Source organism: Scomber japonicus, chromosome 18 (assembly GCF_027409825.1).
Source record: "Scomber japonicus isolate fScoJap1 chromosome 18, fScoJap1.pri, whole genome shotgun sequence".
Classification (NCBI taxonomy): Eukaryota; Metazoa; Chordata; class Actinopteri; order Scombriformes; family Scombridae; genus Scomber; species Scomber japonicus.
In genome coordinates this window covers 14385104-14399770 of record NC_070595.1, presented here as the reverse complement: position 1 = coordinate 14399770, position 14667 = coordinate 14385104, and the positions used below count along the sequence as shown (strand labels likewise).

Genomic DNA, 14667 nt, shown 5'->3' with positions numbered 1-14667 from the left:
TACACTTGACTTGCCTGCTCTTGAATTTAGCAAAAAACATTTCCCTGCCAAATGGTGTCTTCTTCCCAAGTTTCTGACCTGCCAACATTCTGACAGATGTTTTCCAGTCTTGCAAGAATTTTTCTCAGTCATGCCAACAGCCATTTTATATACACTAGCTGACAACCTCTTCCACTCATGAAAAATCCTATATTTTTGACTGAATTAAGCAAAAAAAGTTGTTGAGAATGTATAAGTTGCTTTGGCCTATATGTTTGTGTGTATGAATGGAGTTTAAATGTGGCAGCCTGACATTTAGAGGTTTATATCGATTGCACATGTGCATACACATTTACACAAGCTTCCATATAGATGAAAAGATAAATCAAATGTCAGTTATTTCAAGCAACACATTAATCATGTTTGCCAAGGCGTTATTATGTGGTAAATAGCTCACAATTTCTTACTCTCGCTCTTATACTAAGAGAGAGCAAACAAGCTATGAAAAGGTACTGTAGAGCGCACCATAATCATCATACTCTCCTATAGACATTTACAGATTCTGCACTCTTCAAATGAATCTATTCTGGGGAAGAGGGAGTTTGTGGAGGAGCTGGGGTTCATTGCTTGGCAGCTCTGAGACGTGGAATAGGAGTTTAGTGTAAGGAATGCCTGAAAATGTAAAGAAAAACATACGGGTAAGTCTGAGCTTTTGCTGACACTGCAACCTTTTTCTGTTGTAGGTAATGGATGGGTTTGTCAGTCATCTGTCAGCATCTTACTCCTACATACATACACATACCCACACACATTTTAAGGCTTGTTTAAAGCACCCACTGGGTATTTGGCTCAGTTGCCCCTGTGTTTTTATTGAAGAAGACAGTGGATGTCATCAGGGTAGAAACCCAGGGGGGAGGTCCAAGTTTAGCCTTTGTCACAGCTGTCACAGCTTCACCCAAATTGCTCCATGAGTCAACAAACATAGACACACACCGCGTCCAAGAAAATGTTATGCATAAGTGATATCTGCAAATTGCTTTTCTACATAGGTAGGTTATTTGTAGAGCTGCTTCAGGTTTTTCGGGCACAATAAATCATAGTCAAAGCTCCGCAGCAGGCTGCTCCATTTAGCTGTTCCTCGATGCAAACTATAATTAGAATTTTATTTATTTACCTTGAAAAATGTGGATTATAAAACTAAGTCTCATCTGCACGTCTGTAGTTATCCACCGATCCCTGACACCTGTAGAGGATGCAACTGTTCTGCGTGCCACAGGATGAACGCTCGAACAACAGTGACATGGGTAGATTCAATGATGATAGCTGTTGGAGCAATATCAAACTCAAAATTATCCAATGCATCATTTACAAAAACAGATTCTAAATGCTTGAACTGGATCCATCTGTTTTGTACATGCAAAATAGATAGATAGGCATAACATTAAAACAGAAAAATCTATATCAATAGAAAATAATTTGTTAAAAGTATAGAAGAAGCACAAACAGGCTTTCTGCCACACACTTTTAACCTGGTTTAATTGCAACTGACACACTGAAGTACTCCCTACTGTGCCTTTCCTCCTGCTTTGGCATATTCAGTTTTACAGAGAGTCACCCAAATATCAAATGGGCGTAGGTGAGAAAGAAACCTGTGTGAGGAAAATGCCACTTGGTCTACAAGGCTCAAGCGTGCATCATGCTAGGATGTGGACTGACGCTACAGTGTGTTAATATGATAGTTTAAAGTCATAAAACTGTTGTCATCACCATAATTACTCTCACAGTCACAGTCCAAAGTCTCTGGGTCACTATATCTCTATTTTTATATCAAGTTTGACTCATTTCGACTTCTGTCTATTTCCTTTAAAAAGAGAAATGGAAACAGAGAGAGTGGTGCAGTGATAGAGACTGCAAATTTGAGTTTGTTGTGACTGAGTGGCAGCATGCATATACTTAAGCTTGGTTTATTGCTTAAGCGTTATTGAAATGGAAAAAGGCATTCTGCGTCTTCCCCTGGTAGGGGGAGAAGAAGACACCGTGGGTTGGAGAAGGGCACAGCTCTCAGCTTTAATTAGCCACATAGGGCAATCCACTCCTCCTTCTCTTCCTTCTGATCCCCTCCATGCTCCCAACTCTTCTGCATGCAGATAGTCAGCTACAGAAAACACACTGCAAACTGATGCATATAGTTTACATACACCCATCTTGACATTTATTGGAAAGCCAAAAGCAATTTATCATTTTGTGGTAGGTTGGTCTATGACTGGAATTTGTAATGCATTTCAGCCCTAAATCTCTGCACCTAATGATTAGTCTTTATTCTGGCATAAAAAAAACCTCTAAAATCATAAAACATTTTGACATTTTCCACTGTATTTTACTATCTACTATGTTTACTTTTCCATTAATCACCTTGTTAAAACTGAGTCTTTTGGACTAGTTGTCTCTTGGAATGCAGCTGAGGATTTCAAGGGAAAATGTGATTTGTTGCAACACACTCCAGACAACTTCTATCATCCATTTGTTAAAAATGTGTTTTAATTAACCGTAATGATGCTGTAGCTTATGCCTCAGCACTAAATGTGTATAATTAGTACTAATAACCATGATTTAGACACACACAAACACACATGCACGTTTGGCTCAGTCATTTGTCCTTGATTAGTTAATTAAAAATATATTTCTGGAAGCTTTACAGCCATTAAGAATGTTAAAAACCTCCACAAAGGATAACATAGCATGTGGAGGCTTATAGTGGCTTACAATGTTGCTATGAGGTTGCTGCTTCAGCTTCCCAGATGGCATAGTGCCAGTCAACTGTTTTTGTTCTCTGGTTTTCCTACATGTCAGTCACTTCTAAGACATCTCATATACAATTTTATGTGTCACTTGGATGAGTCAGAGCAGCATCATAGAGACTTTAACCAGCCCTAGGAAGAGCTGCTCTCTGGGCTCATCCAGGCTCAGAAAACACTGGTGAGCCTACATATAATCTGTCTTTTAAATTCAATGATGAATTGTTGTTTGTTTTATCTTGTATGTCTTGTTTTTTATATGCTGTGGACCCTCTTGATTCGAAATAAAGCTCAAATTGATGTGAAGACAGTGTCTGAGTCACAGGCTGAGTGAGGAGAAATAGTATTAACTGTTTATCACAAAAATGAGCAATGTTTTTACTAAACTTTAGTAAAAGTTTCATGAAAGTTATTGCTGTGCCTTCATTGACATATGATTAGGAGCTGCAAAACATAAATTGCTTTAAAATATACATTTAAAATACTGTTTTTTTATCATTATTAAAACTTTATTAATATAATATTAATATTAACATCTTTTAATTACACTGTACATGTAAAGCCCAATTAGGGACAAGAGTTGAAAATTAGCAATAGCTGTACATCAGTGTCATGCTCTGAATTAGAAATATGTTTAATTGCATCATTCCTAACACATAAAATAAAAATAAAAATTCAGGTACATGTAGTTGAGACTAAATTATTAGAACCTAGTTGTCTTGAAAATTAAGGTATCACATATTAATAATAAACAGTTTGTGATGGTTAGTTTAATTTCATGAGCACCTGAAGGTTTTATATGTGCTATGATTCCTCACCTCAATACCCTACGGTGGCCGAGACCCGCCATAGCTGCAAATAAAAATAACGCTGCAAACAAAATAAACGCTGCTGCAAATAAAAAGAAACGTTGCTGCATATAAAAAAAACGATGCAAATAAAAAAAGACATAACGGAAGTGGATTACCGGGGACTGTTTTTGCCGAAACACCGGAAGAAGAAACAACAACAACAGGACTACGAATTGGAAAACGAACTAGAAAGTAAGTGAAAATGGTAATGTTTGAGGGTGACTTGTCTGTTTCAGCCAACATGGGGATGAGGATCGGAACTGCAGACACTTAAAACACGCTGTTCCGCCTACGGGACGGGTCGTAGGTTGGGAGGTAGCCACAAGTCCTTCTGAATGTTTTAAACACCAACCCTTAAACATATACATTCATGCCGTACATTGTTAGAAAGCATAGGTTGCCCTGATTCATTCAAGACCACTCACGAATTATATTGGTTGCTCACAGCCGTAATAGTATTCAGCCACTCAGCTAAAGTAAAAACAGCTATAATCTCTACATACCTTCAAAGTCTTCCCTTTATCCACAACGATCATCTTATGACTCGGGACTTTCTGTACAGCTCGCCAAGTATCCATTCTTGTGAAATATGAAATCCGTTTCCATAACATCGAAATACTTTCCTCAATATGTCCATGTATTTAGTCCAACACGTAACAAATAACACACCATATACGGTCCCTTTTACGTCTTTTCCTGACCTACACGTACAAGCAACAACAACAACGACAGTAATAAGCTGCCGGAACTATGTAGCCGTCAGTTGTTTCCACTCTCGTTAGTGGTCTCTCCGTGTTAGCCGAAGCTAACAATACACCGGCATTCTCCAGTTCAACTTCAAACCTGGGGCTACATCGCCTGACCAAATAACACATTAAAAAGTACATGTAGCGACATTAAACGCTACCATTTTCACTTTCTTTCAAGTTCGTTTTCCAATTCGTTGTCCTGTTGTTGTTGTTGTTTCTTCTTCCGGTGTTTCGGCAAAAACAGTCCCCGGTAATCCACTTCCGTTGTGTCTTTTTTTATTTGCATCGTTTTTTTTATTATATGCTGCGGTGTTTCTTTTATTTGCAGCGACGTTTGTTTTTATTTGCAGCGTTTTTTTGTTTGTTGCGGTGTGTCTTTTTATTTGCAGCGTTTCTTTTATATGCAGCAGCGTTTCTTTTTATTTGCAGCAGCGTTTCTTTTTGTTTGCAGCGTTACTTTTATTTGCAGCTATGGCGGGTCTCGGCCACCGTACAATTTCCATTAAACAGGTTTTGAATTCATGTCAAGTTTAATGTTTAAAAAAACGTTGAGATCACAGCAAGATAAGCTTTTGCATCACTGTAAACCTGAGATCAACATATCTGACAATCACAACATCCAATGTACTCAGTATGGATTTGAGAATGAATAGTTCAACATTAACCAGCAGCTTTGCATGGATTAAGCAAGGATGCTAATTATTTTCCTTTTTAATAACTCATCACAAAATATGCCTCAAATAATCAACAATGTTTTTATTTATTTTTTGAATAAGGAAATACAATTTGTAGTACTTCTTAGATATCAATGACATATGGTGTTTCTCTTAACTTGCCAAAGTAAGTGCTTACACTTTTTACTTCATTGTCACTCACTACATAGAGTGACATATTGTTTATTTAATGAGGCAAAATGCTCACCCTCCTCCTCGTCCTCTCAATGACTCAATTGTATCAACAAACACAACGTGCATGTCCATAAAGCCAGGTGTGTTTAGTTTCATGGTGTATGATTTATCTTCACAGAGAGCACAGGAATATTGATGATAGGATAGGATGTGTCCCACGCTCAATATTATCTTCCACTTAAAATGAATTAAATTGAGTTCCTGGAAATGATACTGAGCTTAGAGCCTGAAAATCACATTGCATGAACATGAACACCTGACGAAAGCTGCCTGCATCATAAAATCAGTATTCATAAAAGTTTCATACTGTTATATATTTAAAGTAATGCAACTTCATAAGGTTCTGAATTTTTTTCAAATGATCACCATGCTGCTTGTATTCATCTATCCCTCTTTGACTGTTTACTCCTCGCACTCTATAACGATAATTGAAGTGCTAGTTTCACAGTGGAGACACATAAAAAAGATATTGAAAAGTAATACTGTATATAATGTTAACTTATCTCATAACAAAAGAAAACAAAACACCACTGGAGACATAAGAGATATTAGAACTTCCAGCATTATCTCTTTTTATGAGAACACTGCATCATATGTCATAAGTCACTCATGTAGAATTTTCTTTTACAGTGTTGAATGGTTATTATAAGAAGAAATTATACGGTATATGTAGTAGTTTCAATAGGCTCATCAGAAAGGCAAAACTGCTGCTATAGGGATGAGTATCATGGAAACCAAATGTTGGTGCCACTATTAACTCACAAGACTAAATTTGGTTGGATGTAATTTGTTGGGTATTAACATGAGTATTGATACATTATGCATCAAATTAACCATATCATGTAAAATGGACAGTGTGTTGTGATTGGGGATGAAGTTTTAGGAAGCTTGGAAGCTTACAGTGTTTATTTATCTTCACTTGAAACCTGAGAGGTCACAGGTCTGCAGTACACATTGTTTAGTGCTAAAAGACAGGAAATAAATCCAGTCATCATCTATAATTCAGATGACTTTTCATCCTCATTAAGGAAACCTTTCAATCTATTGTGTTGCCTTGAGCACACTGTTTATTTGTGTGTAAATAGAAGTGGACTGACTGTGGATGAAAAAATTCCTGCAAAATCATTCTACATAATGTTAAATATTATCTCTGAGCTTAACTTTAAAAGCTGACCTCTTGTCCTCTCCACTTGTCCTCATATGGATTGATATTCCATTCAGAGTCTGAGTAAACCGCTGTTAAAATAAATCAGGGGTTGTGGAAGGACACTGGGGACAAACTCTTGCCTAGAGCACCAAATGTGCCAGCATCAGTGAGAGCCAATCTGGTCCATCTCCCATGAGTTATGGTTGTACCACTAATGAGGATGTTGGTCTCGTCTTTCAATAGATGTTTAGAGTAGAGCAGGATGTTTTCCAATGGTTTAAGAAATAACTTCCCAGGAATAAATAACCTGTTTGCCCAGGATTTCTCTCCATAACTGAAGTTTGATTTTAAAACACTGTGGATGATTAAACAAAAAACGGTGAATTTTGGTGTATGGGTGGTGCAGGAGGAAAATATTGTCATGGTAACATGCTAATATGCATGTTATGTTAGCATTAATTAAGAGAGGCTGATTGTCATTAGTTGTTGAGGTGCCCTGTTATGAACTGAGAACTGGACTAGAGTACTGTTTTTATGTATCCATGGTTTACTGGGTTTTTATCTTCGGGGGACCATGAATGCTTGTACCAAATTTTACACCAGAACATCCAGTACTGTATTTCCAGATTTTCACCAACTGGCTGACAATTCCATCCACAGAGCCATTCCTGTTGCTCCTGTAGCCAGAAATTAATGGAGTGACTCACTCATGTGGGATCATGTGAGGTGAAATTTGCTCACTCTGTTGTCTAAAAAGCAAACTTTTTTAAAACACTGTACAGCTGGCACGTGCAGTACATGGGATAGTTTGTTTTGCTTGTTTATTCTTTTAGTTGTCATGACCCGGCCCGAAGGAGATGACAAAATGGGAGATATATATAAAAAATATTATATATATATATATATATATGTAAAATATATTTATTTAAATAAAGTAACACAAACTAAAGTAACGCAGGTATGAGGTGTGTACGTGAGTGGCATCAGTCATGTAAATGTGGGTGTATTGATCATGTAAGATGGGGTGTTGTGAAGTAGAAATGAATGAAATGCCAAAGGAACCAAAAAGGTGCGGACGCTGGCGAGGGAAGAGAGCCAGCTGACAGGCGGCCACTGGCACTTTTATCAATAATGCTGATTTGAGTGGGATTAAGAAAGTTTTTTTTTTCTGGACTTTGAGTTAAAGTGAATCATACATTAGTAATAGCCTAATTTTATGCATGATTCATGATGACGAAGATGCAGAAAAATATAAATGCATGGGAAAAATTGCATATTGTCAATATTTCAGAGATGCCCCAAAATTTCAAAAATCTTGTTTTCAGGGGAGCTCATGTCTTATTAATGGGAGCCATGCCATGAGAGACCATTTGTTTATTATCACTGGCATTCCTTACTGTTAATTCAGAGACCACCCCCCCCCCCCCCCCCCCCCATAATTTATTTTGTTGTGTAGTTAATTTTATTTAACGTGCAACTGCATAAATACTTATGTCTATGATCTAAAATGTTTTCCAGGATACAATATTTGTTATTTTGTATTTTATGCAGTGTTTGAGTCAAGCACTATATAGCTTCCACCACCAGGTTATGCTGTTGAGTCAGGAAAAAGTAATTGTGAAGCGAAGGAGAAGAAGAAAAACTCAAACCTTTTGTTGTATTTTTACATTGAAGTAGAGAATGAGCGCTAGTTTTTTAACAGCAGAGAAAACTTACTGCTGGACTGTGAGAGTGAACATCTGTTGCTTTATATTGTTGTCAGGTGTGAAAATGAAGACATTATTAGTTGCATGACGCATTGACCGTGAGATACACGCATTTCAAGCTGTTTACTCGCTCACACACCACACCTGTCATTTCTCACCCTGAGAAGTGATAGATCCCACCGCACAGAAATTAATATATTACATTAATTATACAGAAATGAACAGCTAGTTGTTCATAGCTGTCCCAAGTTAGTGACCTACCAGCCAATCAGAAAATAATATTTCTTGTTGCGGGAAAATAAGTCGTTGTCGTTGGATGAGTCTATTTGCTGTGTTTAGGGAAAATCCAGCGTAATATACCTTTAATGATGATACTTTCCCTTGACATTGAGATGGGACAAAAGCAATACAACCACAAACACCAAGGTAACCAAAAACTGCATAAGACTCAGAGTGTTTTTCTACCCCCATAACCAGCTACAAAGGCAGGTTGTCAGTAAACACATTATGAATAAGGGCTAATAAGGAAAGTACAGTATATGGTAGAGCAGTGCAGTATAGAGAAATGACAGAAGGAAAGCACAGAGGGAGAAAATAGCTGCAGAGGAGGAAAACCTTCTGGGGAGGAGATGATGGATGTTTATTAACACTGAATCATTCAATGCTGTAATCATTTCTCCTCTCTTTACCTTTTGTGAAGTGACCCCTTTTTAATCTGACTCCTGTGATGTAAATGGACACACAATCTAAAAAATCCTTGTTCAGCACATGAAGACTAGCTTTGGTTAAACTTTAGATGTCAGTAAAAGATGTCCAATATTTTTTATTTAAATACATTAGAAAAGCATCACTTAACAGCCAGTATGGAGAGGAGTAAAGATTACAGTGATCAACACTGTATTAACATAGACTTGACTATCTCAAACAATTTGCACTCCACACTGTGTTTTGATACCGTTGCATTTATTAAAGTAACAGTGAAATGGTTGCTTGATCCATAATCCAGAGAATGAATGACCAAAACGAACAAGCAAACAAACAAACAAACAAACTCATCACCACCACCAACAACAAGTAAAAACTCAGCTGGGAAATGTTGAACTGCTTCCCTAAATGCAACTGACATCAAATTTTTGGATCTTCGTGTGAATTTTCTGTTTGTGGCAAGACTTTGTTCTGGAGCCATATAACATTATACATCCAGATCTGTTCCAGTAACCTGTCCTGGGAAAAAATGTGTTTCTCCTTCTTGTTCCTGTTACTTTTACAGTAAAACTACTATAACTTCATAAAACCAAAAACAAAATTGGTTTATGTTCTGAGACATTAACATTCAAGCATAAAGCTGCCACTGTTCTCTTTAGACTGGATATAACGATAAAGTGCTTAAGTCTGAGACATAAACCTGCCATAATATTGATAAATCACAGTGACAATAAACATCAATTGTCCATTTATGGGATGGGTGTCCACATAAAAAAAGCTTTGTTACACACAGGCACATTTCAGCCACCCTCCAATGTACTGTATTGGATTAATGCAGGGTGAACATGAATACCAGACTTGATCATTTATTAATATACATGTTGGCTAGCATGAATGACAAGCATGTTCATTATATCTGTAAGTATTTCAGGGAACTCAAGGCTTCAGAATTACCCATTATTTTAAAATTCACAGTGTTTCTAGCACACATAAATCCCATGTCTCCTGCAACAGTGTTGTCCAGCACCTTGCAATGTTGGTACCAAATGTCAAAGGTCATAGTCCAGCAGCTCAATGGTGATATACAAAGGTATGTTGCTGAGGTTGGTGAATGATATGCTACTTCACTTCATTGTGTCAGGAATGTAAGAGAACATTGATAAATCCACTACAGGACAATACTTTGACTGTGCTATTTTACAACATTTTTCACAGCCTTGTAACATTGAATGTCACAAAAAGCCTTTAAAAACTAGTAAGACAATATAAATCTAATTGTTATAACTATCACAAACATTTATTTCAGTTTTACAGTGACCAATAGAGTAGTGTTCACTCTAGTTATAGCACAATCTAAATACTGTAGATTATCAAAGAAAGAACAATGCTGAGTGTTAAATAGTAGCTGGGGTCATAAAGATTACCTGTACTATAATGGCTCACATGGTAAATTCAGCATAATGTCCACTTCCATACAACCAATTCCATCACTTTATTTCTCTGAGTTATCATGCTAGCCAGCAGCCGGTTAGCTTAATTTAGTTTAGACTACAAACAGGAAAAAAACTAGACCGGCTCTGTCAATTGGTAGCAAAATCCTCCTACCAGCAACTCTACAACCTGCTAATTAATATATTATATGTCTTTAGTTCATCCATATAATAACCAAATAGCAAAACAACAATTAGCTGTTTTATGTTGGGTTATGTGCCAGACTGTTTCTTGGCTTCCAGACAACCAGTCTAGACTCCAGGAAGTTAGTCCCAACCAAGAACTAGTTTTGCGCATAACCATTACATTGTTGTTTTTACACTTCTGTTTATGTTGTCTAAAAGTTAATAAGTGTCTAAAACTATTCCTTTAACAGATATACTGTCAGTCAGTTAATTATTCCAGTCATTTCTACACTGCTTTTTAAAAATTTGGTGTTAAGCTAGTGTATATGTTAAGTTCCGTACAATCCACACAGATGACTCTTAGAGCTGTGAAGTACACTTTATACTGAATTTATCAAGACAACAGGTAAACATAGAGGAAGGGTTTAGTTTGCATTAATACCAAGCAACATAGGCAGCAAATTAAAACAACTGTTTCCAGTAAAAGCCCATTTGAAATTAAAAACCTGGATCATTTTGCAGTTGAGGTAAAAAAAAAAAAAAGAAGCGATTTGAGAAGCGCATTTTAAAATAAGTTTCATGACTGTTTTTTTGTATTGTACAAAGATCTTACACAATTACATAAATCAATTTTTTGTATAATGTCTGTTAAGATTCTTAGTCATCCAGGGTATGATTATCCAGGGTAAGGAGGGGAAAATTGAGGGCAATTGGACTTGACTGTAGAAACCTTGCTTCTCATCCAAGGGGCTTCTGTAGTTCTAACTGACTGTTGGGGGGAGTCCAAGGTATTTAACCTCTGTGGGGTTGTAATCAAGGTCATTGATACCACTTGGTTCGTTGATGCTCCTGCCTGTTGTAATGGCAGTTAGAGTTGTTGGAGTCACCTAAGGCCAAGTGTAAACAAGGAGCTGTCACATGAGGCTAAATGTGAATGGCTTTTGAGTCTCCTGGGAAGGGATAAAAGGACAGCATTGTAGGTGGGAATAAGTGGTGTCATAGTCTCTTCAGGAAAGAATGTTTCTCTACTTTGATGTAGAGGCTTTGTTCAGTGCATCTGGTAACAGCACAAAAACATAAAGAACCAACATGTCCTTCTTTGCTCCTCTCCAGAAATGTCCCAGACTTGGTGAGAGGATCACCAAAAAAGACAGGAATAAACAGTCAATATAAACTCCACAAGTAAATCATCTCAGTTCCATGTGGTAGCACACCAGTCAAACATGGGTTGGCACGAATACTCATAGCATTGAGTGGCCATTAACCACTGTATTTGAAGTTAAAGGGTCACTCCCAGTGTCCCTAATAACCTCCATCTGGACACACTGTTGAAACAATAGCACATACACAGAGATTAGGAATACAACAGAGGCAGTCTTATAGAATGACAAACAGTGCAACTTCCTTAATTCTTGAAAATGTCATTGTTGATGGTTATAACCTGCATGGGGCTCAAGAGGTTGTTTTGGGCCTCTCTTTGCATTTAAACTGCAGGTTTGGCTTAATTACGGTTTAAAAAGGGCAACCCTCTTTTTAAGTTTTAAGATTAAAATATTGCCTTCTGGCTTCGGGACTGATTTTGGACAACACATTATGTAAATTATGCAGTTTTAAGTGGAATGATTCAATTCAAGCCCGGTCCACACGTACATGGGTGTTTTGGTCGCTGAAAACAGACCTTTTGAAAAACTGTGATGATATTCAGAAGGTTTGCTTTCAGTGTTGATGTATAGACAGAGATTTTGTGATTTCAGAATGTGCACCGTTATTTCATTTGTTTATGTGAGGCAACATTTAGTGCAATAGCAGATGTGGTCTAAATTTGCTAACAGGACTTTTTATGTTTTGACAAAAATGTACCGTTACTCTTCTGCTATATTTTGCAACAGAATCTTCAGAATGTACCATTGCATGTAGCCAACTGAAAATAAAGTTTTTTTTCAGGCTTCTGATTTGCCAACATGGCTTTGTAGTTAAGGATATATCACACCTATTGGTTTGACATGCTCTTGACAGTGTTTTTGCATTCTCATTTAGACAGAGAATTGTGCTTGTGCTTGTGTGGATGGGATTTCATTAGAACACTGTTTTCAAAAATACCAGTGTACATGCGGACTAGGCCTCTGGCTCAAGTCAAAAGCTCAGGCCTGTTCAGTACACAATGCCAGATATACTGACATATATTGCATCAGATGCTGGACTGATTAAGATATGAGAGTGAACCTGTAGTAAAATGTAGCAAATGTGGTCAGAAATTACATGAATCAGATGAATAATTTTTGAACAATACCTGGGCCTGCTGCATCTTTTCATTCTGATTCTGATTTCTGAGTGACAAAACAGCATCATGGTTTTCATTTGGTCTGCCTCGGGGTGCAGTCTGTCCACCTCTCCTATCTTGTGTTGTGCCGACACCATTTGGTTTGTGGAAGCAGAGCACCTTCTGGAAGCTCTGCTTGAATTTGTCAGAGAGGAAGCCGTAGAGGATTGGGTTGGCACAGGAGTTGACGTAGGTGAGGATGACCATCAAGAAGTAGACTGCAGCAGTGGCATTGTTTTCAGGGATGATATGAACCAGGTTGACAATGTTGGTCGTGAAGAAGGGCAGCCAACAAAGCACAAACACCAATACAATGATCACCACCATTCGTGTCACTTTACGCTCAGACTTACGCCGCTTAGTCAGGCCTGCTCGCACACCCGCTGACCTCACCTGAAATTGAGATTGTGGATTGAAAACATTTTATGAGATTATGAGAGTACAACCTCACAGTAAAATGTTATATATATGTTATACAACAACAAAAGCCAGAGGCCAGTTTTACCTTGATGACAATGACCAGGTAGCAGAGGCTGATGACAACAAGAGGACAAAAGAAGCCCAGGATAGATGTATAAAGGATGAAGACAATCGACCACAAATTCTGTGGCTCGGGCCAGGTTATGTTGCAAGTGTTGAATCCCTCCTGTACATGTGAGTAGATGGTGACCGGGAGCACAATGAGAAAGGACACAACCCACACCATGCCATTGAAAACCTTGGCCACCTGCAGCTTTCGCCATTTGGCACTACGAATAGGATGAACTACAGCCAGATAGCGATCGATGCTCATCACTGTCAGGCAGAAGGTTGAGGTGAACTGGCTCATGGCATCAGCAGTCATGCACACCTTGCAGAAAAAATCACCATATGGCCAGTAGGAAAGCAGACTATTAGTGGCAAGGAAGGGAATTCCCAGGATGTAGAGTTCATCTGCCAAGGCTAAGTTGAGGATGTACATGTTAGTTACTGTCTTCATCTTGGCATAGCGAACCACCACATAGATGGCCAGTGTGTTACCCAGAAGACCCACGATGAAGACAATGGTGTAGACGACTGCGGTGAACACATTAAAGGGCATTTGCTCAGTCCTGACAGAGACATTTTGATAGTCTATAGTGAAAGGTTGGGAGGAAGATATGCCGACATCCTCAGAAATCGTCGTTGAATTACTATAATCCATCTTGAAGGAGGGAGTGCTAGCATCCATTTGGATTACAGGAGGTTACAGGAGGTTACAACTTGTAAGAGAAGAGAAGGACACACTTACAATTATCATACTTATTATCACAATAACTCATGATATGAAAAAACAGAAAATACAGCATTGTGGCTTGTTAGGGTTCTGTGAATTTCTGCCTCAGAGAATTTATGTTATGTCTATCTTTTTCACCCTACACACTCAGAGCATCACATGTGTGCTCTCTGGGCGTGATGCCCATATTTATCAGTACTGCAGAGAAAATTTCCACTGAATTGTCTCGGCAAGTGGCCAACATGCCATTTATCTTAATGGGAAGTTGCACTTTAGAAAGAGACGACCGCATTTAAGCAGGTTACAAGCATTGTCACTGCCATAGAAATTAGATGTCTGTAATGGAGGGACTGAGACAGAAACAAATAAACTGCAGCCAAGTAGCAAACAGCCTACACTATTGTAGAGTGCCAAAACATAAATGATCTTAATATTAATTTAGTTGAAATGGGATTTTGTGCCAAACATATTTGGCATACATTTAAAAAATGCCCAATAGTTTTGTGAAGTCCCTCCAGTGTACAAATTGATGTTACTTCTCTTTAAAAACATATTGTAGCAATGTATTTTGCCAAACAAATGTGATGATGTGCTTGAGGATGAGCTGAAAATTGAATCACAGCAGGAAGTAATTAT

The 14667-nt window shown here is 37.9% G+C and overlaps 1 protein-coding gene across 1 annotated transcript; it reads right to left on the bottom strand.

Moving 5' to 3' along the window:
- Positions 1–11217: 11217 nt before the first annotated feature.
- LOC128379247 (somatostatin receptor type 5-like) lies at positions 11218–13986 on the bottom strand. The gene is made up of 3 exons (XM_053338872.1): positions 13282–13986; positions 12747–13169; positions 11218–11343 (listed from the first exon to the last, which is right to left on the bottom strand). The coding sequence occupies exons 1-3, from the start codon at positions 13984–13986 to the stop codon at positions 11218–11220; spliced, it is 1254 nt and encodes a 417-aa protein (XP_053194847.1).
- Positions 13987–14667: the final 681 nt, after the last annotated feature.

Excerpts from the sequence above, each read along its gene's own strand:
- LOC128379247 (XM_053338872.1), bottom strand. The coding sequence starts at position 13,986 with ATGGATGCTAGCACTCCCTCCTTCAAGATGGATTATAGTAATTCAACG. Across the intron at positions 13,170-13,281 it reads ACCTGGTCATTGTCATCAAG|GTGAGGTCAGCGGGTGTGCG; the intron begins GTAAAACTGGCC and ends TCTCAATTTCAG. Across the intron at positions 11,344-12,746 it reads AAAAGATGCAGCAGGCCCAG|GTGACTCCAACAACTCTAAC; the intron begins GTATTGTTCAAA and ends ACTTGGCCTTAG.